The sequence below is a fragment of the Melanerpes formicivorus genome, unplaced genomic scaffold, assembly GCF_026170545.1.
Source record: "Melanerpes formicivorus ecotype bairdi unplaced genomic scaffold, bMelFor1.0.p_v2 SCAF_2, whole genome shotgun sequence".
Taxonomy (NCBI): domain Eukaryota; kingdom Metazoa; phylum Chordata; class Aves; order Piciformes; family Picidae; genus Melanerpes; species Melanerpes formicivorus.
The window spans coordinates 53,095,955-53,121,344 of NW_027142354.1; the positions used below are offsets into that span (position 1 = coordinate 53,095,955).

General features: G+C 46.2%; 1 protein-coding gene across 3 annotated transcripts; it reads left to right on the forward strand.

The window, feature by feature from the left end:
* Positions 1-1,574: 1,574 nt before the first annotated feature.
* On the forward strand, positions 1,575-18,307 carry LOC137452655 (serine protease inhibitor Kazal-type 5-like). Of its 3 annotated transcripts, XM_068161282.1 has the most exons (14): positions 1,575-1,684; positions 2,835-2,860; positions 3,913-4,040; positions 4,595-4,658; positions 6,261-6,388; positions 6,559-6,610; positions 8,924-9,054; positions 9,637-9,718; positions 10,238-10,302; positions 11,208-11,292; positions 13,716-13,843; positions 14,208-14,271; positions 17,314-17,366; positions 17,770-18,307. In XM_068161282.1, exons 1-13 carry the CDS (start codon positions 1,627-1,629, stop codon positions 17,317-17,319), a joined length of 1,017 nt encoding a protein of 338 aa, XP_068017383.1. In that variant the 5' UTR covers positions 1,575-1,626; the 3' UTR covers positions 17,320-17,366; positions 17,770-18,307. The 3 variants fall into 3 exon arrangements, 2 of the variants coding, with proteins under 2 accessions (XP_068017383.1, XP_068017394.1); XR_010990134.1 differs by lacking the exon at positions 13,716-13,843; XM_068161293.1 differs by lacking the exons at positions 13,716-13,843; positions 14,208-14,271.
* Positions 18,308-25,390: the final 7,083 nt, after the last annotated feature.

Consider the following 25,390-nt stretch of genomic DNA (forward strand, 5'->3'; position numbering starts at 1 on the left):
AAACTACCATGCACACTTTTCTTTTTCCATTCTGGAGGCTTTCCTATTTCTCCCAAGGATTTACTGAGACATGCTACATCAGGTTAGTTTTCTCTTTCTGTTGGCCTTCCGCAGAATTCAATGCCCAAATATGCATGCAGAAATTATTTCATGATTCAGGACAGCACACAGCTTTTCAGCTCTGCCATGAACCATCTGCATGACCTCAGGCAGTTTACTTCTCTGTTCCAAACTCTCTTCTGTGAGCACTGCACATGATTTTGTTTTGAGGTGAAAAGAAATGTTAGGGGTGGCCACCCACCAAATCAGGACTCGCTTGGTTTTGGCTCTGGTTGTAAACACTAACAGCCACTCTGATCTGAGAAATGCATGGCAGCAGTTTTTTACTAGGATTTATACTGAGCTGTGTTGGCCAGTCTGGTCAGACACATAAGTCACTCAGAAATATGTTTTCTTCCTCAGATGGTGTTGACTTGCCTCTCTGCACAGCTACAGCCTGCTTGCCTGTGCTCAAGCTCCCTTCATCACTCTGGTCTGCCTGACTCTCTCATTTATCCACCTGTTTCAAACTTTGCAAATCACTTTTCCCTCTGAATTCTCTCCTTTTTCACTGAAGAACGAGGCACACAGAGCTGCTTCCCACATAAATCACATTCCAAAACTTTGATGTCATCTTTATTTTCCTCCCTCAGGTCTCCTGAGAAACCCTGCACAGGATGACAACCTTCATTTTTATCTCTTCTTTGGGAGAGACCTTGCTGGACTATTTACATCAATAACAGCTCTGTATGAGCACTGATCTGCTTGAAGAGCAGTGTCTATACGGTCTGCCAGGTCCCACGTGGGCTGAGAAAAGGTTTTCACTAATAACACTGCAATTTCTTCTGAAGATAGGAGGGAGAGACAGGGGAGGGATGAGGAATTGTCTGTATGGTTTTCTCAGTAGAGCAGCTGATATGTGAGCTGCAGCATGAAACTCAAAGAATTTCAACAAGGCCTCAAATGTGATGTTTTGTTTTGGTGGCTTTTTTTTCCCCCTTTTTCTTTTTTCTGTCTTTTTTTCTCCCCCCTCTCTCTTCCTCCCCCCCTTGCCCCCAGTGTTACCTGAGTGTTTACTCCTTTGGTTAATAATGAAGTGCTTTAGTAAAACTAGACTGACTCCCAGAGGTCTCAAGTGACCTGGTCTTGCTGTTGCCTCTGCTGGATCCAAAATATTAAAATAAAGCCCTTTCAGCTGTTTTGGGGAGATATGGAAGTGTATTAGTGATGTGCTGGCTGGGGTAACCCTGTCTCAGGAACAAGCCTAAAGGTGGCAAGAATTCCTTCAGTGGAAAAACCAAAAGTGGTCTATTTATGATTTTCTTAGCTTGACAAAATGCAGGGAGTGACTCAAATATGTCCCGTCCTTATGGAAATTAATTGTGTTAATGGGATCATTAGAATTTAGAACCACTGTCATCAAACTGGTTTTTGCAGCTAATGATGGTTCTTGGGAAGATTATGTCATAATGAAGGCGGAGAATCTGGTCATCTATATATACGTGATCTGACCTAAGCCCTTTCTTTGGGTTTCATTGAGCAATGCACTAATAGAATCAACATAGGCAAACAGCTGCCACCCTCACCATGAAAATAGAAGGTGCTTCGGTGGTCCTTGCTCTGGCATTTTTCTGCTTCTTCTCAGGTTAGTAACTTCTGATGTTCTCTGTGCTGAAAGCTGGGACTGGCAGAGGACACAGCCTGGGAGATGCTGTAAAGACAGTGAGAGAATGAGAGGATTGGAGAGCCCTTGCTCTTTAACATGTATTATGGCATAACCAGAAGATGATTTTTTTTGCTGTGCTCCTCGTGTTGACTTGCTGTAGCAGGTTCTTGATGGTGGTTTTTAGTCTTGTTTGTGAAAATCTTGAAGGCCCCACAGTGTCTGTTTTTAGTAGAACTAACAATTTAGCAACAAGTAACAACCACTAAATCCCCAATTGTCTAAGTGGAGGAAGCCAAATTTCCAACCAGACGGAATCTTTGCATAAAACTCTTGACTCTGAACAAAAGCATAATACAATTTTTAGTAACTTCAGACAAATGGAGAGTTCTTGTCAACACTCTAAGGAATACATTTTCAGTATGGCTATAACAGGAGGGCTTTGGCAGGAGTTTAAGCTTGATGTAATGGTCTTCCACCTTACTGCCTATTCCTATTGAAAAAGAGCTAAAGGAGGATTTTGTGATGCTTCCTTCCTTGTGCTGCCACTGATGATGTAAGAGGAAAGGATGAAACGTATGATACCAGCTCTAAAGAGTGTAGAAAGAGAGGTGTATCAGCTACCCACCTGATGACTCGTTATTAATTTAGTAATTGCTGTGAAGTACTGTAAATGGAATGGGCCTTGAAAAGGAATTTGAAGGTTTGAGCACATGATATCATGGCCAGCTCTGGCACCCCAATTCTAACTGAGGATGAAGAAAACAACAAGAAGATTTGGATAAGGTTGATACCACTGATACCAAGGCAGTGGTGTAGAATAATAGAACAGCAGTTACTGAATCATCCTTGGAGCTTGGATTTTTAAGACAGAAAAGTAACACAATAAAGGAAGGCACAAAGGAAATGGATGTGCTTTTGCATTTGAATGACAAAGTGCAATCTTCTAGAAGGTCTCTAATGCCCAGCCCTTTCTGTCAGTGTACAATAATGCACTGGATTAGCTTTCATCTGGAGGTATTTGAGTGGATTATGAAACTGCGTCAAGTATTTTAATTAAATGGTTTTGATTTAAAATTTCCCTTCAAAAACTGTGCATGGCTTCATTGTTGTTTTCCTTCTGTTGTTGCAGATGTTGCCAGCCAAGCTTCAATTAAGGCAAGTCCAACCTTTTCTATTCTGATTCTCTTTTTGTTTTGCCAACTACAGTGCTTAATGCATGCTCTGAGCAAAGCCTTTTAGGCTGACTATACTTACATATCATAATGGTTTTTCAGGGGTGGAAAAAGCAGTGAATTTCTCCATGTTTAGAGACAATGCTTTTATAATGCAACAATGGCTCTGGCTGACAGTGTGTGTTTGGTGCGCTATGATGAGCACATCTGGACAACTCTGGGCTGGAAATCTCATGAGACAAAGCTAGAAATGGCATCACTTATGTATCTAATGATATTTCAGAATTTTGCTTCTGATCCAGCAGAAATCCCTGGTTCTGATAATTCCCAGGTCTGATAATTAAAAGAATTAAGGCAAGTCCTCTGAGTCTCAGAAAATTATTTGATTCAATGACTGAGAAGTCAGCTCCATTTATGTTTTAATTAAACAAGCTTGTCTCTTCTTAGTAAAGACCCTTTTGGAAAACACAGCAGCTAAAAATACCTCCATGGTTCATTGATTCTCCCCAGTCTGCATTTCAGTCACCCAGCAATTGGTTACTGCAGCACTATCCAATATTACCCCTTTGCTTCCAAAGAGGATTGGACTTTCCTTGCTTCAGTCCTGCACCTGAATTGCTCTCTAGTTACTCTGGCCCATTCATTACTCTTGCATCCTACTGCCACTTCCAGGGCTGTATTTTCTGCTCTTGACTAATTTTTAACATGAAGTTGTCCTCTGCAGCAGGTAGCAATTTGTAGCTGTATGCAAATTAAGTGTATTCCTGCTCCCATGAATAATGGTCCTTGCAATGGGTGTTTTGAACTTTCACCTTGTTTTTTTCTGCCTTGAGGAGCAATGAGTGGAGTTCTGGGTGCAGCTTGTACCACATGTGGTGCACGGTGAGGGATGGAGCCAAACAATGTTGTAGCCTCAGGCCTGGTGTTGAGCAGGCTATCACTGTAGCCCACTCTAAAAAGTCTAAATGTGAAATAACTGCTCTGAGGATCTCAGTGGACTCTGAGCCTCCACTGGCTGTTCTCTGTGCTTTTCAGAATGAGTGCAGGAAAATCTGGTCACTTCTGCGCAGTGGGAAGTTTTCCTGTCCCACTACGAGGGAGCCTGTCAACAGCCCAGATGGCAAAGCAGACCTCAACAAGTGTACGATGTGCCAAAGACTGCTGTGAGTATCAGCTGTGTGCTGGCTGCAGTGACTGTCCTGCACATCCTCTTCTCTTGTATTGATGAGCCCGCACTGAGGAGGCTCCCTCCATGCTGTAAAATTGTAGTCCTGGGCCAGACAGACCAGTTAGTAGCTCTTCAGCAAACCTGTGAAACCAGTAGCTGTCTGCAGCTCAGCACATGGAGAGCACACACCACAGTGTGAGGAGCAAATCCAGAGTGAAAACATGGAATCACAGGATGGGAGGGGCTGGGAAGGATCTCTAGAGATCATCTAGTCCAGCCCCTGCGCTGATGCAGGATTGCCAATTTCTTGCTCCTGTAGATGGTGTTTAATAGGATGTTAGGAAGAGAGAAGGGATGTCAGTTGCCCCCAGTGCAGAGATTCCAAACACCCCAAGCACATCTCACTGAGCTGTGGTCCCTGTGCTGGTCCATCCTGTTGCCTTGCGCAAGGGAGGTGGGGTTGGCAGGACCGGCCTTTAATCACCAGCTATTTTGGGTTTATGTCCACTGACTGCTTGCTGCTGTAACTCATGCCTCCCTTTCTTGCAGGGAGAGAGACTCAGACAAAGGGAGTGGTGGAGAGGCGAACAGGAATGTGAACTCCTTGGGAGAGGTGAGGTGAAACATTGCTACTGAAGACACCCTCATGGGAGCAGGATGATGTATTGGCATTGCACTGATGCCTCTGACCCAGTTGCTGAGCACATTTCCTTCTTTGTGGCATGGGAAAGGGCATGGCAAAGGGCATAGCAATGGAACCAAGACACAAAGGAGCAGGAGGCTTGGTGCCATTAGCAAGAACAAAATAACTCTGAGCTCCTCCCAGGCAATCTAGTCCCCATCGGACAATTATAAACATGGTGCACACAGTCTGTGCCTGATCCCGAGTATGGGCTAAGGTGGATACCTGCCTGTTTGTAAGGCACACCATTGGCATCTGACAATTAATAGCAGTGATGGTGCATGTGGGCTCTGACTAGGGCAGGGTGTGGGAGCAGGCTGGTTCTAATTGTCCCTTGTTTATCTGGTTGATGCACCTGGCTGGTTTCTTTTACCCATAGCTGTTTTTCTGGATAGCAGGTCTTCATATGGAGGGAGTTGGCTTTTTGAGCCTTGTGCTTTTATTCTAGATAGGAGGGAACTGGTTTCCATCTGATAGTGTTGGTTGCAATGATTTATTTAGTTATTTTCATATCTTGTTAGGCAGGGTAGCTTCTGAGCTCGTGTGTGTCTGGGCAATTCAAAGGCTTTGTAAAGTATAGTCGTCCTAAGGGAGATATTTTTTAAGCACCTTACTCAAAGTGTGGTCCTGAAAGCAGGACAGTTTCACAGCAACAGGATGAGACCTACACTGAATTCCTTTGTTCAGCCATAGATTTTCTGTCTGGCTTTTGGCAAGTAATTTTCGAGGCTTCGCTTCCCCATCTGCAGAGCTGGGATAAGTTATCAAACCATCTCCTCTACACAGCGCAAAAGGTGGTGGTGGTAAATGTATTACAGATCCTATGGCAGATAACCTAAGAGCGCTGCATAGAAGAACCTAAAGACATGTAGCAGGTGTTTCTTATGCTATAAACCTGTATGTGTGACCCAAAAGTTACAGGAAAGCCCTTCAGAAGAAATAAAAGACCAGGGTGAAATGCTTCAGCAGGTTTTGCTACAAGAGTCTGTGGTGAAATGAGTTCTTTGGTTCAATTACTGCACAATGTTATGTTAGGTGGAAGGTAAAAAATACCCACCACTTGTTCTGGCATATCTGGGAATGTGAGCTGTGCAAGGATGTATTTCTTAATGCCTGCAGCTTCATCTTTTTGCTGTGCATGGATTTTAAAATTCTTGGTGGCATATTCTTTCACGAGAAATGGGGGAACTGAGTTCCTTGTTCCAAATTCACTAAGAGATTCTAGCTCTTATACCTGGAGCAGACCCTGGGTCCTTCAAGCAGGCTCTTGGAGGTTTTAGTTATTAGAAATAAGGGAAGCCTGGATGCAAAAGACAAACCTGCTCATCTAAACATACTAATTTATTGATGTTGCCTGCTATAGTTTAAGAGAACATAGCAGGCAAATGATGGTTTCCTAGACTTATGCCTCAAGGAAGCAAAATAGTGTTTGAAATGCAATTTATTGCATGGATAATCCCTGTGGATTTGGGGGAGATGTGTCTATGTGTCTCAGCACATCTATGTCAATCCATGCTTTTGGCTTTTCCACAGGATGACTGCCGAGAGTTTCGGGATCTTTTCAAGAGAGGGAAACTTTCCTGCACCAGAGAAAATGACCCTGTCCGGGATTCCTCTGGGAAGCAACACAGCAATAAGTGCATCATGTGTGCAGAGAAGTTGTGAGTAAAGGGGGGAAAAAAAAAACCCATGCTATCTTTTCTGTTGAGAGAAAAGCTGCTGGAATGACCCAGCTGCTGATGCTCTTGCCCCTCCTGCAGCCAACGGCAGTGAATCTCTCTGACTCCTCCAGCTCTGTGGTGTTCACTTTCTCATCTTGCTTCTCTTCCAGCAAAAGGGAGAACGAGCGGAAGTTAGCTAAAAACAGACAAGGAAAAGATAAGGTGAGATTAAAGTATTAGGTGGGTCAATATGAGACTTTATTGATTTTCACCCAAGATAAAGATGGCATTGTTCAGCTTGTTTGCTCTGTCTCCGCTGATTTAATTTTGAGATCCTCTCTCCTTTCACTCCTTATTTCTTGTTCATGCTCTTGAATCCCCGAAGTGAACAACTTGTGCCTGAATGCTACGGTCTGCCCCACTGACTTGTGTATCTAAGGACAAGCAAATCCCATCAGTGTAAGAAACTAGATGTGCTGTGCTGTCTTGAAACCTGGCTCAAGGGTGGATTGATTAGCACTGCCGAGGGTGCCGAGAGAAATGAGTGAAAAGTTCTAACTCTGAAGTCTGCAAAGCTCGAGAGATCATCAAACTCTGGGCCAAGAGCCCAGCCCTCCACCATCTCCATGGGCCTGTGGCTCATTTTATTAGTGTTTCTTGTTGGAAACTTTGTTTTCATGGAGATGCTAACCACCCTCTTTGCCCTGCCACCCTGCAGCCACTTGATGCTTCGCTGGCAAATAGTAGCTCTGTAAGAGGGGGAAAAATGTTGCTTTTTAACATCGACCTTTCAATTTCTTCTATGGTAGGGACCGGTGCAGTCCTCTTAAGCCTCAGTCATAATCCTATTTCAGTGCTTCTCCTAATGACTTTGGCACCAAAAAAAAAAATAATAATATGTAAGTGAAATTTGCTGATGGCAAAGCTGGGAGGCAGCATCAGCAGAGGAGGATCAGCAGATCACTCAGGACTAATTGGATAGTGCTGAGGCCTGAAGTAATAGAAACAAGATAAAATGTAATAGCAGGGCAAGATCACACAGGCAGTGATTAACAAGAATTCTTGCTTGTTGGTTAGAAGTGACAAAGGATAAGAAAGCTCTGCATTTATTAGTGGGTCAGGGATGTGACAGGCCATGAAAAAGGCAAATGCAAGTACTGGATGTACTCAGCAAGGTTTTTGCAGCAGAGGCTGGAACGTTAACAGAGCTCCAGAAGTGCTGGTTTAAAGGGAAACTGTTTGATAGAGCCTATCATGCAAAGGCAGATCTGTCTCAGAGGCAGAGGACTGGGGTACTGGGCTGGTCTCAGGGTATGAGGCACAGAGGGGCTGGAGGGCTTTCCTGGGTTTACCAGGGTTGGAAAATGTTACTGGAACTACAGAAGGGTGTGAGTACACACTGGTGATGGGGAGAAGCAGTGAAGCTCTCGGGGAGCCTGTCTGAAGTGGGGTGCAACATTTCTTTCTGATGGGAACAATGCAATGGGGCTGCTGGTCACAGCAGGTGCAGGTTTATCCTGTGCCAGATCATGTCTCACCTACTCAGGGCTAGTCTGGCTCTAGAGAAATGTGGGGCTTTGTATTCTGAGCATTTTGCCAGCATTAGTCTGGTAGCAAAGCTGAAGGTCTGGATGCTGAGGTATCCTGGAGGGGATGCAGGACACAATGCTGAAGAATTTGTCCCCTGGCAGAGAGAATGAGGTTCTGGAAACATCTGAGCAAAGCTAAGAATGAGGCCAGCACCCTGCTAACAACCTTAATGCAAGCTAGCCCAAATTCTCCTGTGCACAAAATGGGCAGAAAATTGCAAGTGTGAAAGCCTGTCTTTTTAAAACATAAAGGATAAGTGGTATTCAGTTACTTACCCTCTGTACTTGCTGTTTGGATTTGGCTATTGCAGTGCCTGAAATAGTTGAAATTGGGAGTATTGAATGTTTACATCCGAGTTACATAACAGATTTCTGTACAGTGATTTTTTTGTTGAACAGGGAACAAATTAATTATCCATTCTCCAAACAACCTTCTGCTGCTCACGGACTATTAAGTGTGTTTGCCTTGTGCTTTTATATTTTTAACCGCTGCTGCATGATTGGCACACCCCAAAGTGGGGCTGGTTTGGGGGATACTGCTCACTTCGCAAAAGAAATTATCATCTGAGCTGCAATCTGGCGAAGACAGTAGCTGTGTATTAAGGATGTTGGCAGGAGTGGGAGTGACTTCATTACCGTATCGGTCACATCACTGGCATGCTTTGGATAGCCCAGCCAGGAGAATAGTAATTAGTTGGACCATACTAGAAAACTCCCAACACGTGCTGTGCAGGCAGAAGGAACCCACAATTTTTCTGACTCACTCCTTTGTTTATATACTAAGTGGCTGGTACTGCACACCACCTTCTTTCACCCACACCCAGGCTCTCCTGTGATGTTTTTGTGATGGTTCAATGCTTTCCTGGCAGGAAACCCCAAGTTTCTAAGAATCAGGTCCGTAAAGCCAGGAGGACAGGGCGCCCTAACCACAGCTCTCCCTCTGCAGGACGACTGCAGTGAGTTTCGCGCCCGGTTTGAAGCTGGTGGACGACTGTCCTGCACGAGAGAAAATGCCCCTGTCCGAGATTCCTCTGGAAAGCAGCACATCAACAAATGTCTCATGTGTGCTGAGAAGTTGTGAGTACAGCTTCCTCTGACCAACAACAGCAAAGAGGGAAACCTCCAGCAAAACTTGCAGCTTCTGCCTGTGGAGCTGCTTCTGTGCAATGCCTAGGAGAGAGTGCTGGATCCCAGTGGCCCTCCAAGAGATTCTCTGCCAGTAGGGCTCCAGCTCTCCTCACTTTCCTTTCAGCACAAAGGGCCCAGGGGCAGGTGAGAAGCAGTGTGGAATAGAGGAGAAGCAAGGCTGATAGAGAGTAAACCCTTTCTCAGGGGACAATCGGGTGTGGGCAGCTCCTGAGGAGTTTCCCACACATGTACTTTGCCTTCCAGATGCTCTCTCTCTACTCCCATAGAGCATATGCAGAAGCAGCCCTGATATGAAAGCAGCCACCTGGATCCAGGATGTAGCATACAGTGGGAATGGTGAGGAGAAGGGAGAAGGCTTAGGGGTGGGAATTAGGAACAGGACCACCAGGAACAGGAGCTATGGTTGTGGAGGTGGTGCCTAACGGCATGATGCTGGCTTAAAGGGCAGCCTCAGGTGCTGGTGACACTTGCACTGCTGTAGAACTCCCTTTTCCTCCTCTCCCCTTCTAGCAAAAAGGAAGCCCAAAGAGGAGGTCAGTCTGGTGGAACTTCCCAGCGCAACAAACAATCCACTTCAGAGCGTACAAACCAGGTGAGATGGAGCTCTGAGCCTGCCTGGAACTCAGAGAAAGGGGTTGGCGAGAGTCTGTGGGATCCTGATGGCCAGGGATTGCCTGTGGTCAGCCTGGGGTGACCATGGTACATGGGATGCTGGAGCCAGCTAATGATGGGGGGAGAAGCAGGTTGTATTGCAAAGCCGTGCTCATTTATGGAACAGACTTGTGTGTGAGCATACGAAGTAGGCACATTTAGACCTAACAGAATAGCCTGTCTCATTTTCCCAGTGGTGTGATGCTATATGAGAGATAAAGGCCAGGCTCAGTGTCCCCCACAATCCTGTAAACCCTTAGATGATAACATTTGGTGGGTATTAAAACCAGTGGGTGGGAATGGAGTAAACATCACACCGGCTTCTTTAAGAACAACCCCATAACTCTCTGGGTCTGGGAGGTGGAGGAGGGAGGACAGGAGCTGCTTTAACTTTGCTTCTTCTCTAGCTGTATGGAAGTTGTTTCTATATTTGTTGAATATGATCCTGCCCCTTCTGCAGAAGAGCTGCGGTGGTTCGGGGTCACAGCAGAGTGTTAATGAGAGACGTCCCACATCAAGCAGAGGGTGAGTTCAGCAGCGCTTGGGGTTGCAGCCTGCCCCCATGACCTACCCCACCTGGGCTCTTCTACCTATTCTCCCCCTTCCCCCCCCCCCCCTCCAAGAGTGCCTAGGAGGTTGACTGGAGCAGTAGTGGTTCAATAGTACACAGACAGCTCTGTGGTTTTTGGTGCTCAATTACAGCATTTTTCCCTGCTGGCTGATCTGGCGATGGGGGAAAGATACAGGATGGGGCATGTTTCTCACGCAACCCTTGCTCCTTCATGGGCTTGACTTTCCTTTTTCAAAAGCACCAGCAATCGCTGTCCTTAAAATGCCTCTTAGAACACCTTTGCACAGCAAAGCCTGCCTCCTGGTAGGGCACATGTCTGCTCAGCCCTGATTCATCCCTACCTGCTGTCTTGGAGGCAATTGCCTGGTGCACCATGTGCTTTCTGGGCACTGGTTACTCACTCTTGTCTGTTTTATAGCTGTTGGACCTGAGCAGCTTTTTCAGAGCCTTTTCTAGGGAGCTCTGAGATTTACTTTCTTTTTTTTCTGGCTGGAGCAGTCCCTTCACCTTCCCATCCACCAACTGATGCCAGCAGACACAGGGTTGCAGAGCCCCAGGGTGGCCATGCACTTGCTCTGAGCACAGGGTAAGGTTTGTCCTGTTATTGGCTGCCTCCCTGTTGTCATGGGGCTGGGATGCTTATAGAATCATGAAGGTTGGAAAAGACCTCTAAGATCATTAAGTCCAGCTGTCAGACTAATGGTTGCCCTCTCCTGTCTTGGTGGGTGGGTGCCACAGTGCAAGCAGCTCCCCGAGAGCTATGGGGTGTGTGTGGGAGGGTGAGTTCTCACTGTGCTCCCTCTGAGAGGGATGATGTGATTTGCTGTTTCCTCTCTCTCTTTCTCTCTTTCCCTGATAGCCCACAAGGAAATGGAGCTCAGAGTGGAAGGAATTGTGACCGGGCACCTGGCCGCAAGACGCAGAACACTGATACCTATGAGATGGTAAACCCACCCCCTGCGTCTCAGATGGAAGCTTCATGAGCATAAATGGGGACTTCTCCCATGGGATGGTGATCTACCAGTGCTGAGACCCCAGGCAGTTCCTTTCCCAGCAGCTGCTCCTTTTCTTGCTGTGACTAAAGCTTCTCACTTGTCCCCGTGTTCTCAGAAGTGTTTGAATGAGAGTGGAAGCATTGCTGTCCCTGTGCTAGCCCCTCTATCACCTGGCACTGAAGCAGAGGCAAGAGAAGTGGGGCTGGATGTACTCATATGTCACCCTCCTAAACCAGTTTTGCCTCTGGGCTTGGCTTCTTATGGGAGTATATCAATTATGGGGGTGCTGGTCTTGGGCTCAGTCTGAATGTCTGCCCTGCACATAGCCAGAGGGAGGTGAGGAGTGCTGCCCTCCACAACTGAGAAGGTGCTGGGTTAAAAGCCATGGCCAGAGCAGGGTAGTGGAGCTGACTGGAGGATAAGAACAAGTTTGCAGGATGGAGGGAGCTGTCAAAGGGGAAACACTACATGATGATAGCTGTGTATGGAATAATGTGGCAAGAAGATGATGATGTCCACTCTCCTTTGTCTCCACGAAAAGAAAATGCAGTTGTTTCAACAAAGCTAGAAGTGGAAAATAGGAAGCTAAAAAGAGAAAATAAGTTACTATAAAAAGGGTGCCCAAACTGGATGTCACTGTCACAGGGTGTTGTCCAGAGTTAGGATGATTTAAAAATATGACCTGGTGTGTTAATCTCTCTAGCATTGGTATGCAATAATTTAAATAAGATTTTATAAGGGACAGGAAATGTGTTTCTAGGGGATTGGAGAGACCTTACCACAAACTGCCCCAGCTCTCTCTGGAGCCTCTGTCATTAACTGCTTTTAGGAAAGGGATATTTGAGTTAAAAATCCCGGTAGGTGGTTCAGCTCCCAGTCTTGATGCATTCCAGAGGAAGCATTAGGTGTAACAAGGACAGTCTCCTTCGGGGCTTTGTGGTATTTCCTGGTAGCACCGGAGGGGGAGTGGATGCTGATGAGCCTGACTGACAGGAGATGATTCAGGGAGCATATCTGTTCCTTTCCTCCTTGCATGCCATTGTCACTGGCAGTTCCCCAGAGCCACAGGAGTGGTGGCACTTGCTTCTGGGACCTGTGATATGTGGGGATGCCAGTGGGGTGGCCGCCTGCCCTGAGCTGCAATGCAGGCACACGAGTCCTACTGCAGGCTGCAATGTCTGGTGCGTAGGAAGGCATCTAGCAGAGAACTGCAGAGGTCAGCATTGTCTGCTTTCACGTCACCAGTAATTACTTAGGTGAGGAAGCAGCACATTAATGAAATTAGCAAGTGATGTTTAACCAGCAGGTGCTATCACAGGGCCCCAACATCATGGAAATCCCCATGCTGCCTGGCATGAAACCTTCGTTCCCCGTGGCGCTTCCTGCCCTGCAGTGATGCTCATAAACCAGCATTTTATGCTAAATGCTGCATCTCCAGGTGGGACTGGAGATGGAAAGGCCCCTCTCTCCCAGTAGTTGCTCTCCTGGGATTGCACCATTTGTAGTTGTTGCAACATGTTTTGTAGCACCTGGAGAAGGGGATGTGAGCCCATTAGTCACTCATTTCTTTTGTCCTTTTTTCAGCACGTGGAGCAGAAGTGGGTGGCCAGGCTGAGGAAAGGGCTGTGTATGTGCCAGGGAACAGGCTGTGATACCTTGGACATCAGCTATTTAAGATTTGCAGTGGCTCTGTAGGCACCTGTCCTGGTGTCCTTCTAGGGTGGAGACCTAAGTGCAAAAGGCTTTTGGGGGACTGCAAATACCACCACTCCTTGGCACTGTCTGTTTGCCCTGGTTGTGCCACATAGGGCTTTAAAGAAAGCTGTGTTTAAATGCTCCCATTCATGTTTGAGAGGAAAGATGAGGGCACCCCTAGTTAGTCATAGCTGCTCAGATCTCCCTGTCTCCCTTAACTCAGTGGGTGTTAGAAGTTGTGCTGCGTGTCACACCACCCTCGGGCAGCAGAAGTCTGCTGTAGAGAATTTTCTTTAGTTTTGGGCATTGGGTTTCATCTTCCTTCTTGGAGACAGAACAGCATCAGAATGCTAACTAGAAGGACTAGGGACAGGTACCAGAAGTTTTCATCTTGTGGATCCTAAACCTGCTCTGGACCAAGGTGCTGAGGTGGACTGGATGAGTGGATCTGTGCCTGGCAGCAGGGCAGGGGGAGGGCTTGGCCCCTAAAAGCTTGGCTGGTTGGCCCAGTAGGTGATGTTAACTCTTTTCAAGCCTGGCCTTGCTGCTGGTGTGGTGGATGTGCTGCAGGGCAGAGGGGCCCCATGGCAAGGCTGGGTTTGTGAGTGCTTTTAAGCCAGGTAGAGGAGGCTCTTGCAAGTGAACCGGCACCAAACGTCATTTCTCTCTCTCTTCAGCTGGACTGTGATCGAATTCTGCACGGGGTAAAGGGTGGAAGGATTTTCTGCAGCACATCCTCACAACCAGTCTGTGGCACTGATGGGAAAACATACAAAAATGAATGTGACTTGTGTTCAGCTGCCATGTGAGTAGGCGGAGAGATTTCAGTAATACAGGGCCATCCACCATTCCCGAGTGTCTTTTGCAGCAGTGTTTGTTTTGATATATCATGACTCACTATCAAGTGTGTCCTTGGTGCCTCGCTGTTAAGCAAACATAGATCAAAATGCCAGAGATTAATCTGCTGACAGCTAATTAAGATACACAACTTTCCAGAGTCCCCTATTCCCTTTCTGCCCAATCATGAGGTTGTTTGGGGAGTAATAAACGCTGTCAGATTGGAAGTGGCATCAAAGCATTAAGAGTCCACAGAGGACTGTTGTGCCGATGGCGGAGAGCTGTGGCATTGCAAGTTGAATAATGAGCAATGTCTTGTCCTCCCTTTGCAGGAGAGATTCAAACTACGTCACAATAAACTATCGAGGTGAATGCCGAAAGCCTGCCCCTGAAGTGGTAAGCAGTGTGCCACAGCTGGGCTGGGGAAACATCAATCTTTCCTTTTCCCCTGGTGAAACTCCCCTGTCTCAGCTTGGGGGGAGCCTGATCCAGGCAGCTGCAATGAAGAGTGAAAAAAAGAGCAGCCTCTGGCAGTCACCAGCTGCCCTGCTGGGCTCCTCAGGAATAGCTGAGGGTCAACAGCTTGACTCTGCAGGCAGGTTACCAGGTTAATTGAATGAACAAGTTAACTGAACTAAGGGGTTAATTAAAGCCATGCTCTGGAGCTGCTTTTTAATCAGGTGCTGCAGCATGCTCTGTACTTGTAGGGTCAGCCTTGGGGAGTCCTGTGGGTGGGGAGGGTTTGCTTGTATTGCAGACTGGCAGAGAAGAGGCCTATTGGAGCCCCATCTCGGGGGGGGGGGGTGGGGGGGTGGGGTGGGGTGTTGAAATTGCCTTTTGACCTGGGATGAGATATTTCTGAGAATAGAGAAAACAGCCACCCAAAGTACCTTTTGGCTGTGTAGCATCCCCCTCTCACTCCACATGCATCCTGGGAAGTCAGCCTGGCCCTTGCATCTGCAGGGTGCTTGTGGTCCAGAAGTTTAAGTATGGGTTCAAACTTGAATTTAATATATAACTTGGGTCTAATCTCCATGTTTTACTTAGGCTGTATGGTAGGAGTGACATGTCTGGGGAAAGATCTGGCTTTCCTCATGGGGCTTTGGTGAGACCAGAAAGACTGGGACTTGGTAAATCATAAAGGACTCATTTTACAAATAATATCTAAGGAAATAGTTGGAAGATGAAAATTATTTGCTAAGTGGTATACTTTTGGGAAAGATCTTGAGCCTTGACATCTTTTGCAGTCCCACGCAGCAGATGAGTTAAACATTTCTCAGTTGTACTTTATCTTTCCACCAGCTTGGCAGACTCCAGCGCTTTGGCAGCCAGGGTCTCCTAATTTGTGTTTCTTGAGTGTGTGGGATGCCCTGTAGCACCCAGGAAGGACTATCCTCTGTATTGGCATGAACTCAAGAAACTGAATATTTGTCCCAGGGAAATACTGAGATTTGTTCCTGCTCCAGAGCTGGAGACAATCAAAATCAGCCAAAAGTTCTGTAAAGTTCTGGATGGGAGCTTTGGCTTCTGAATAGGATTTGGTATCAGTGTGCTTGTAGTCAATGAAAAGTTTTCCTCTGGAATAGTCTTCATTCCAGAGGGTCATACCATGCCTTCCTCTGCTCAGTGCCAGGATGCCAGCACAACCTCAAACCATTAAAAAGTAAACATTCCAGCTCTGCTTCTCCGTTGTACAGCTGCTGAGTGCTCTCAGCTTTGTTTAAAGTTGGAGGGATGGTAGTGCAAAGAGGAATATTTTTTCCCATGATTGTACTGGAAACCTTCATGTCTCAAACTTTATTGTTATGGAGCCACTGCTGGCTTGTGTATTCTGGGGCTGCAGGGAGAATAGGCGCTACACGAGCCTCTTGGTGACTGTGCTTGCACTGCCCATGACAGATGAGATTGGGTATACCATGGCAACTGAAAAATAGAGAGGATTCCCAGAAACCTGTGCCTGGTCTGGAATTCCTTACTGTTCTGTGTTTTACCGAGCTGTTACAGCTCTTTAGCCTTTGCAATTAGAGGAATATGCCATTTACCTTAGTCAGACAGCTTGTAGCTATGTTAAGTATTCCAAGGGGAGTTGGATGCAATTAAAAGGGAAAGCGATAAGCTTATTCCCTGGGGCAAAAAAAGCCAAACATAACCCCCTCCCCTCAGGATTTATTCTTTATTTAGGTGTGTTATGTCACCTGAAGACCTGGACCAGAAATTTATGGAAGCTTATGAAGAGCAATGTTATTTTCAGCACTGAAATTCATGGTCACTTGCAGCATAATGAATTCTTTTCTACTGAATATTCAGGCACTAATATATGCTACTAAACCCCAGAGGAAACCAGCTCCAGCAGTGCTTTCGGCATCAGAAAGGGTTTTAGACAGTTGCAGTGTGCAGAATGAAAATGCAAAGGCATCTATTTAAGCTTTGGAGAGAGATAACAAATTGTTACCCAAAAATGTAGTATTTCCTTGAGCTGTATAGTGAAATTATCCATGGAAGGTGCTGGATTGACTGACAAAATGTGTGTCCAAGCTGCTTTACCCTTTTGCAGCTCAGTGTCTGCATCTACTCCTGCCTGTAAATGTCCTCCTGGAACTGCACATGTTTTTGGCAACACTCCCTGCCTGGTGACCAGGTTGCCATCAGAGAGGGGTCCTGGTAGGAAGGACTGGGAGCTGTCACTAACTGGTGTATCTGTGCACTGCCATGGTGGAACACCTTGCTCCAGAGAGAGCCTGTCCTTGGGGCCTCAGGCTATCTAGTGTCGGTCTCGCCACCTTCCTCAGGAGGCCTGTGCTGTAACCAAGTTCCTTTGATCTTGTTCTGCTTTGCTGAAGATAAATGTAGGTCTGAGTCCTAGCTTTAGGTATCTTTTGTTGATGTTGCAGTTGATGTGTCACAGATGAATTAATTGTGGGTCTTTCCAGTCCATTTCACTTTTATTACTGTATATCTCACAATTCCTTTATTTGCTTTTCCACAAATCACCTATGTGGTAGGAAACAGTGTGCCCACATTAGTCAACATGTCAGGGGGGAAAAAAAGAAACATCCATTTTCTCCTTTTTAAATCTGTTGGGTTTTAACAGACAACTCCCAGGTTTGTGGTGGGCAAGTCCCAGTTGTCTTACAATGCTCTTCACATTTTCATGCTTCTTTTTAAGGTGGTGGAAGGAAGAAAAAGACAAAACCACACAGCCTTCCTTTGTTAGTTGTTAGGTGTGGAATGCACCTGGTTTCTGGATGAAATTAGTTTTGTTTTCCTAGGCTGGCAGAGACCCAACTGCCTGCCCTGGTGCCAGGCTGTGCTGCAGTTGTGCTGCTGAGCTGGCCGGAGGGGCTGTGGGGCTGTCATACTGATAGTAATGCTGGCAAGTGTCACATAGGAGTGGTCATGCTTGGGGATAGACTTTTTTTTTTTGCCTTTTCTTTCCAGAAATAATGGAGGTCAGACTGCCAGCAAACACCAGGGATCAGCTGTGACCAAAGGTACAGAGAAGTGCAGTGATTTAACCCCTCCTAGCCAGTCTGTCCTCTGCAAGCTGTTTTTCACAAGGGTTGGAATGTCCATCCTTGCCTGGGGACAAAGGTCTCTGCAGTGTGCTTTTTCCCTCTTGCTGCAGCCATAGGATGGTGGAATTGAACCCGTGGGAATGTGCAAACCTTCTACTGCACATGGTGGTGGGCTCTGCCCCTTGATTTACCTGGCTCTGTTTTTTCCAGCTGGGCTGTTGCACAGCATGCTGCTCTGCCCCTGTTATGGGGAGACAGATGGATTAGAGTCCCTGCAGAGCATGGGAAAATCACAGCTTTCAGGTTTCCTATTGGTCATTTCAGGTCTCATTGGCTTCTGGGACTATAGTAATAAATTCTCTTCTTCCTGTCTCCCTAGGGTGAATAAAGGAAGAGTTGATGTTGAACATTGGGGAGCTGTTGAGTCCCCGAGACTGTTGGAGCTGCCTTAATCCCCTTCTGCAGTGAACGGGGCTGTCCTTGCTCGGGTGGAGGGCAAAGGGCTGTGGGGACTCAGTGGTGTCTTCCCAGGTCTGCCCGACGTGTGCCGGTGCGGTCTCTGCCTCCTCATTGTGTCTTAGTGTGCTTCTACAATAAAGATAACTCAGCAGCTTCATGTCACTTTTCTTCACTAAGCCTTGTGGGAGGGACAAATGAGTCCCCACTCCAGCTTTATAGCCTGTGGCCCCTTGGCAATAGGCTTGGAGGCCCCTGGGGTGCATCACCTGCTGTAAATACCCAGCAAAAATGTTGGAGCTGTGAAGGAAGAGCATAGTCTGGGGTTAGGAGAAGAAGGACCAAGGATCGGGTTCTTTTTGACTCATCATGAGGTCTTTAGTCAAATTGCTTCATCATCCTTTCAGCCCTTTTCTCTTGCGTGTAAAACTGACATTAAAAGATACTTGCCTACCTCAGAAGGTTGTTTTGAGATTTAATTGGTTTACAACTGGAAACCCATGGACAAAACTTGTTTTTAAAGCACCCTGCACATTGGACTAAGAGTTTAGCTGTTGCACTATGTCCTCGTCTGAGGTACTGGGAGAAGCAGACCATTTTGTTTTAAGCAGCTGCAGGAGGTAGATACACCTTGTCCAGTCATGTTAGGTGGTGTGCTGAGCCCTGACCCACAAAAGTTGGAGCTGAGGATGCAGCCAGGAAGGTCTCTGGATCTGGAAGTGTGAATTTGGCCAGCAGCATTTCCCTCTTTGAGAGGGCAGAAGTACTGACGGCACCCTTGAGGCAGTGCAAAAAGTTCAGCCGTCTTGGTGGCTCATGGACCTTCACCGTGCTCGTCTGGGTAACACTTCTGCCTTTGCCCTGCACTTCCTTCCCTAAACAAGACCCATTGGGCACAAGGGCTGGGCCAGCGCTCATCTGAAGAATCATCTCCTCCAGGGGCTGGTTCTTTCCTTTGGGTTCCTAAGGCTGGGCAAGATGGAGAAGTGACACATTCCATGGTGTTGAATGGCTTAAGTTATTTAAGGAAAAGTATCATTGCTTTGGGATGTAGCTGCCTTACAGACAGTTCTCATCCATTTATAGTCTGAAACTATTGTAAGACAAAGCTCAAGCCTTTGGGCTAAGGGCTCCTCTGGCTTGTTTGCGGCAATGCATCTGAGAAGCGGGTGGGATTTGCAGAGGAAGAGATTGTGATGGTGGGTTAACAGAAACCTGCTGGCAGTTTGCACGCACTTCCTGTACTTTCTTCTATAACTGTTACTTAAAGCAAATATGTTCTTTATTTGTATAAACTTCGTTGCAGGACATTTCCAGGAGACCTTGAGTGCATACAGAATGTTTGAGTCCACTTTAGCTGTGACCTGCTCTGTAAACACTTTCTGTTGCAAATAAAGCTGGAGTGACTTTCTTTCAGATTTGCTTTTTGGTTTTGGCAGGATTTTACCAGCCCTAATTGATTTCACTCCCACTGAAGACATGGATTTTAAATTTGTTGGGTTTTTTTTTCCTCCCTCCATCAATTAAGTTATCAAATCCCTTTTTTTCCTACTACACTTAATGGGAATCGATTTTTAACTTCTCCGGAGCACGATGCCTGCGTAAGCGGTTTGGTTTTTTTCCTTGCTGATAGTAATTTGATTTTTATTATCAGCAAACTGACATTGGTAGGTATTAATATTTTCTGTGCTGATTTTTTTTAATTATTATTATATTTTTTTTTTTTTCATGTGAGCAAACAATTTAGAAATCAATTGTTACTGCCTCTTTCTACACGGAAAATCCTCTCGCTGCGTGCAGTCGTGTCGGGTGAAAGTCACCATGTTTTTTGTTACTGGTTAGCTGATTTGTAAGGTGCAAAGTTCCCCTGCCTTTAAGCTGTGGTGAAACTTAGGCTGGAGGTGAGGAGAAGGCTCTTCACTGAGAGAGTTGTTTGCCATTGGAATATGCTGCCCAGGGAGGTGGTGAAGTCACCGTCCCTGGAGGTGTTCAAGAGGGGATTGGACAATAGAATAGAATAAACCAGGTTGGAAGAGACATTCAAGATCATCGCGTCCAATCCAACCCACCTAGGCAACTAAACCATGGCACCAAGCACCCTGTCAAGTCTCCTCCTGAACACTTCCAATGATGGTGACTCCACCACCTCCCCAGGCAGCCCATTCCAATGGGCAATCACTCTCTCTGTGTAGAACTTCTTCCTTACCACCAGCCTAAACCTCCCCTGGCGCAGCCTGAGACTGTGTCCTCTTGTTCTGGTGCTGGCTGTCTGGGAGAAGGGACCAACATCTGCCTGTCTACAACCTGCCTTCAGGTAGTTGTAGAGAGCAATAAGGTCACCCCTGAGACTCCAGGCTAAGCAACTCCAGCTCCCTCAGCCTCTCCTCATAGGGCTTGTGCTCCAAACCCCTCACCAACTTTGTTGCCCTTTTCTGGACACGTTCCAGCAAGTCAACATCTTTCCTAAACTGAGGGGCCCAGAACTGGACACAGGACTCAAGGTGTGGCCTCAGCAGTGCAGTGTACAGGGGCAGAATGACCTCCCTGCTCCTGCTGCTGGCCACACTATTCTTGATGCAGGCCAGGATGCCATTGGCCCTCTTGGACGTGGCACTTGGTGCCATGGTTTAGTCATGGGGTCTGTGGTGACAGGTTGAACTTGATGATCTTTGAGGTCTCTTCTGACATTGGTGATTTTGTGAAGTTAATTCTTGAAACAAATTAATTATTGAATGCTTTTTATGCAGCCTGAAAATGGTGACTACAGAACAGTAAAAATTGCCTGATGATGTCTGCTGACTGAATCCAGCTATAAAAACCAGGTTCAGGGGCATCTACGTGATTTTATAAAAGCAGTGCACAATTTGTGGCTTAAAATAAACTCTTGCAAGTGAAAAATCAGGGCACTTGAAAGCTATTATGACCTGGAGTTGATTTAAAGTATTTAGGTTTTGAAATAATCGCCCACCAGACCTGTATTAACTGTGCTCCAAAAGCAATGAGCTGCTGAAGATGGTGCTCCACCAGTCTCTTCTGTCAGTATTTGAGCACCTTCTGAATTTGTCCTGCTGCCAGCAGAAATTACCATTCACAAAAATTGTAGCTGGTGATAAGGCATCATTAATCAGATGCCAAACCTGTCTATTGATAAGATACAGGATAGTGACTTGCTAATACCACCTCTGCCAGAGGCAGCAGCGCTAACTCCCTGCTATTCTCAGCAGCCTGCCCCATCAGTCCTTTCTTGCTTTCAATCCCTTTTTGCAGGTTGCTCCAAGGGCTCACCAACAATGTCTGTCCTGAGCAGCACTGTGTGCAATGGAGCTCTGCATGAGTGATGCCTCTGTGCAGTTCCTGAGGAGAAGGAGGCAAAGGCTCAAGAGGTATTGGGGATTTATTACTCTTCCTGTTACGTTTGCACTTGATTACCCTTTTTGTTGCCCTCTAACACAGTAATGAGGCCAGAACAGTCCTCTATGAAACTGGAGAGGTACCAGCACTCTGAACATTCTTCAGTTAGCTGTAAATTAGACTTTATTAAGGGTGTCTCTTGCCAATATCCACAGACCCCATGCGGTTCACAGCAGTTTCTGAGGTTTTGCAGAACTGGTGTTATGAATTGACAGCTTTGGTCTCCAGGCCTCTCAACATGGTTGGGTTTGGAGCTAAACTACTCTCTGCAGGGACCTTGAGTCTCTTGCTGGAGTTTCATTTTTTTTTTTGTCCTTAGAAAGTGTCAGGTACTTATGCAATTCTTCAGGATGTGCAAATGCTGCTTTTGGTATATAGCGAGGATTGTTGACAGATACCTCAGCAGACCTTGAACTCACTATATTCTTTCTCAATCCTCTGCAGTCTGTCCATTTGGAGCCTGGTAGCTTTGCCCACTGCCTCCCTGCTGCTCTTGCAGCCACCGTGCTGGGAGCCCCTCTGCATGGCATCATGGTGTGCTCCAGCCAGGGACCTCTCACAGTTTGCCACTGTAGACTGAGCCAGACTTCCTGCAGTTTAGGGACATTCATTTCATCAAGAACTGAGTGACTCATGCCTTTTGTGCAGCTAACCCCGTCTGGGTCTGCTGCAGAGCTCTCTTTTCTGGCTCTCCCTCCATCCCTGTGACACTTAATCCCACCGAGTAACTGCTGTGTGCAGGTACCTGGGGGTTTCAGCATCACTTGCCTTGCTTATCACAATATCTGTTCCACAGCCCATCTGCTTCTATGCTGGGGACTGGTGAATAAACCTCTCTTTAGGGCTCCTGTTTGGCTTCTGTTAGCACATCTGTCTTTCCTTGCAATGGTCTCCCTGCTACAGGGAGCTCTTGTCTAGGCTATTTCCTTGGAATCTTCCTACTCTGGTTTGCTGTAGGAGCCCTCCTCGTGCCCAGCCTTCTTACAAGGACAGCAGCACAGTAACCTTCAATACTTTTCCCTGTGTGAAGATACAAGCAACTCTACTTAAACTATTCCTTAAAAATAGGAAGATGTTAATATAGCTACTTTCAAATTGCAATTCCAGCTCCTTGATATCAAAACTGTTCAGTGTTAGATGTAGAAATATCTCCATGCTTTTCTGTAGATGGGAAGCACAAGCAATTTCTATCTTTCTGAAAAAAAGAATTGGTCTTACTCTTACTTCTTGCCTCAAAGGGGTAACTTCCTTTCCTGGCCTCTGCCAGTGAAATTCTGCAGAAATGGTGTCAGCTGATTCACAGCTGGAACTAGAGGTAATCTGGAGAGGCAGGAGATGAAAGGAGCAGAGTGCTTGTGTACAGAGCTGCTTGGCCATTTGGACTTTGCAGAGCCGCCCTCTTCTGGCATGCCCAGTGATGGGAAAATAAAAAGGTAGATATCAAAACAGTGTGACTGTGAGTGCCAATTGTATAAACACCTAAGGGCAACCAAGTGTCTCCCTCTCTTGCATCTCCCTGTCCAGCCTGGGTGGCATGTGCTGCATGTCCTGCTCTGGTCCTGAAAGGTGTTGCCCTGGCAGACAAATGGCTGGTGGAAAGAGCTTTGCTGAACCACTGTGAAGCAGGCAGGTCACTTGTAGGGATACAATGTGGATCTTCCTTGTGCTCAGGGCAGGAGTCCAAAGTGATGTTTTCTGGATCTCAGTTCCCTCTCTAGGTCCTTGACAGGTGTTTGCTGTTCTGTCCTTCTAATCTGTCTCCTACTGCAAATTACTCTCCACCTTTACTAACTTATTTGGAAGAGAATTACCCTGGTCTTGACAGAACATGTTGTGCCAATCTATTTTAACTCCAGATTTGGTTTGCAAATAATACTTCATTTCCAGTAAGGTTGAGGTGTCATCTGTGTGGACATTGGCAGGAATCTGTTTGACCATGACAGCTTTTATGGAGTCTGGCAATTAAGTTGTCAAGATACATTTTTCTGTGTCAGGAAGTATTAATTGATGATAGTCTGTCTGAAATAAACCCGAAGAGATGGATATCACAATGAAGATAGGTCCTTGTCCCTGAGACCTGTGTTTCCTCAAAGATCTAGAGTCCTTGACAGTTCGTGGAAAGTGGAACTGAGGTAAGGGGCAGGGCAGGAAACTTCAAGAATCATAGAATTGTTTCAGCTGGAAAAGATCTCTAAGATCATCAAATCCAACCATTGACCTATTATCACCGTAGCCACTAAACAATGTCCTGAAGTGCCATGTCCACTCATCTGCACACTTTTTGAACGCTTCAGGGATGGTGATTCCACCACTTCCCTCGACAGCCTGTGCCTGACCACTCTCTCAGTAAAGAAACATTTCCTAATATTCAATCTAAACCTTACTTGGTGCAACTTGAGGCCATTTTCTCTTGTTCTATCACTTGATACCAGGGAGAAGAGACCAACACTGCAACCTCCTTTCAGGTAGTTGTAGGGAGCAAGGAGATCTCCCCTCAGCCTCTTCTCCAGACTAAACAATTCCAGTTCCTTCAGCCACTCCTCTTAAGATTTGTGCTCCAGGCACTTCCCCAGCTTCATTGCTCTTCTCCAGACACACTCCAGCAACTCAGTGCCCTTCTTAGAGTAAAGGACCCAAAACTGAACACAGTACTAGAGTTGTGGCTTCACCAATGCTGAGTACAGGGGCATGATTACATCTCTGCTACTGCTGTCCACCCTGTTCCTGATACAGGCCAGGACACTGTTGGCCTTCTTGGCCACCTGAGCATGCTGCTAGAAATGAATATTGGGGGAAGGTGCAAACCTAAGATATTATGAATAGAGTTCTCTAGTGTCACTAGAGATTAATGCAGCTGAAAATGCTGAAACTAGGAGACTTCAGCTTTGCAGATGCACGCTGCAAGCGATTAATATTAGCAGAGCTCCTGTATAGAAAAGCAAATAGAATTTTCCATTAGGTAATCCCCCAAACTGTGTTATTGTGGATTTGCTTTTCAAGTGAGAAAAGCACTGGGACATGTCCTTCTGTTAGAAAATAAAACTGGGATGATTCAACACGAGCTCGCTCTGTTTAAATTATGTCAAAAATAGATCTGCAAGGATGGATTTTGAAAGATTAAAAGTTAGTGAGAAGTCTGGAGAATTCAGGATCCCAATTGAGAAGACTTGGGATTGAAACCAATCCAAAGAATTGCCAGAAATCTCTTTAATTAAAGGACACCAAAAAAAAAAAAGTAGTGCTCACGATCAATCCAAATTCTGTTACCTGAATAGCAGGCAAACCTTCAGCAGAAATTTAAAGACAACTGAAGAGATAAAGTGTAAAAGAACAATGTGCATGGTGCATTTTCAGAAAGGAAACCAAGCATGGCCTGATATCAGTCTTTGCAAAGTTGGCTGACTTCCTAGATAAAGGAAATCCAGAACATCTAGTCTATGTGGACATCAGCAGCACTTGGCCTGCTGCCCTGTGGGATGGTGTCGCGTAGGCTTGACGAGGTGGGTCGGGAACTGGTCGTAGGGGAGGTGGTAGCCAGCAAGCAGAGAGTATTGTGGCAGTCACCAGCAAACAGCCAAAAAGATGAATTTTGGGACTAAGCTTAATAATTTTTTTGCTCCTTGGTGCAGTACAGAAAAGGTTGGCATGTGGAATAGAACGCTGCTGAGGCTTTTCCCCTGCAGAGCACAGGGTTACCCTCTTGGCTGAAATTGCCTGGGATGGAAAGCAGCAGTAAAGAGTACAAAATATTGTTCTGAGCTTAAATAATGAGGGAGTTGGTTATCAACTGGCAGTTCAGTTGAAAACTGTAGAGGGGGAAGATCTAATTGTACTTAGCCAGTTGCAGGGTAGATGTGAGCTTGCAACATGCCGCAGCTGTATGAGCAGCAGCCCATGTCTAGGGCAGATCCATCCAGGAAGTGAGGGATTCTAGCACACTCCCTGCTCCACTCTAGTCAAGCGAAAAGCCCCTTCCTGGTATAAATGCCTGTGTCAATCATTAGCTAGAAATCTAGACATGGGTAAATAGACTTTTGGCTTCGACTGTTGATGACAGGCTTGGAGCATTGCCAATAAGGTGGGACCACTTGATACTGTGGTGTGCTATATATTCTTGCTCCTACCTGCAATCT

What these genes read in the sequence shown, in the direction of transcription:
- LOC137452655 (XM_068161282.1), top strand. Translation starts at nt 1,627, where the DNA reads ATGAAAATAGAAGGTGCTTCGGTGGTCCTTGCTCTGGCATTTTTCTGC. An exon ending in ACGATGTGCCAAAGACTGCT is followed by an intron (nt 4,041 to 4,594) that starts GTGAGTATCAGC and finishes CCTTTCTTGCAG; the next exon opens with GGAGAGAGACTCAGACAAAG. An exon ending in CTCATGTGTGCTGAGAAGTT is followed by an intron (nt 9,055 to 9,636) that starts GTGAGTACAGCT and finishes CTCCCCTTCTAG; the next exon opens with CAAAAAGGAAGCCCAAAGAG.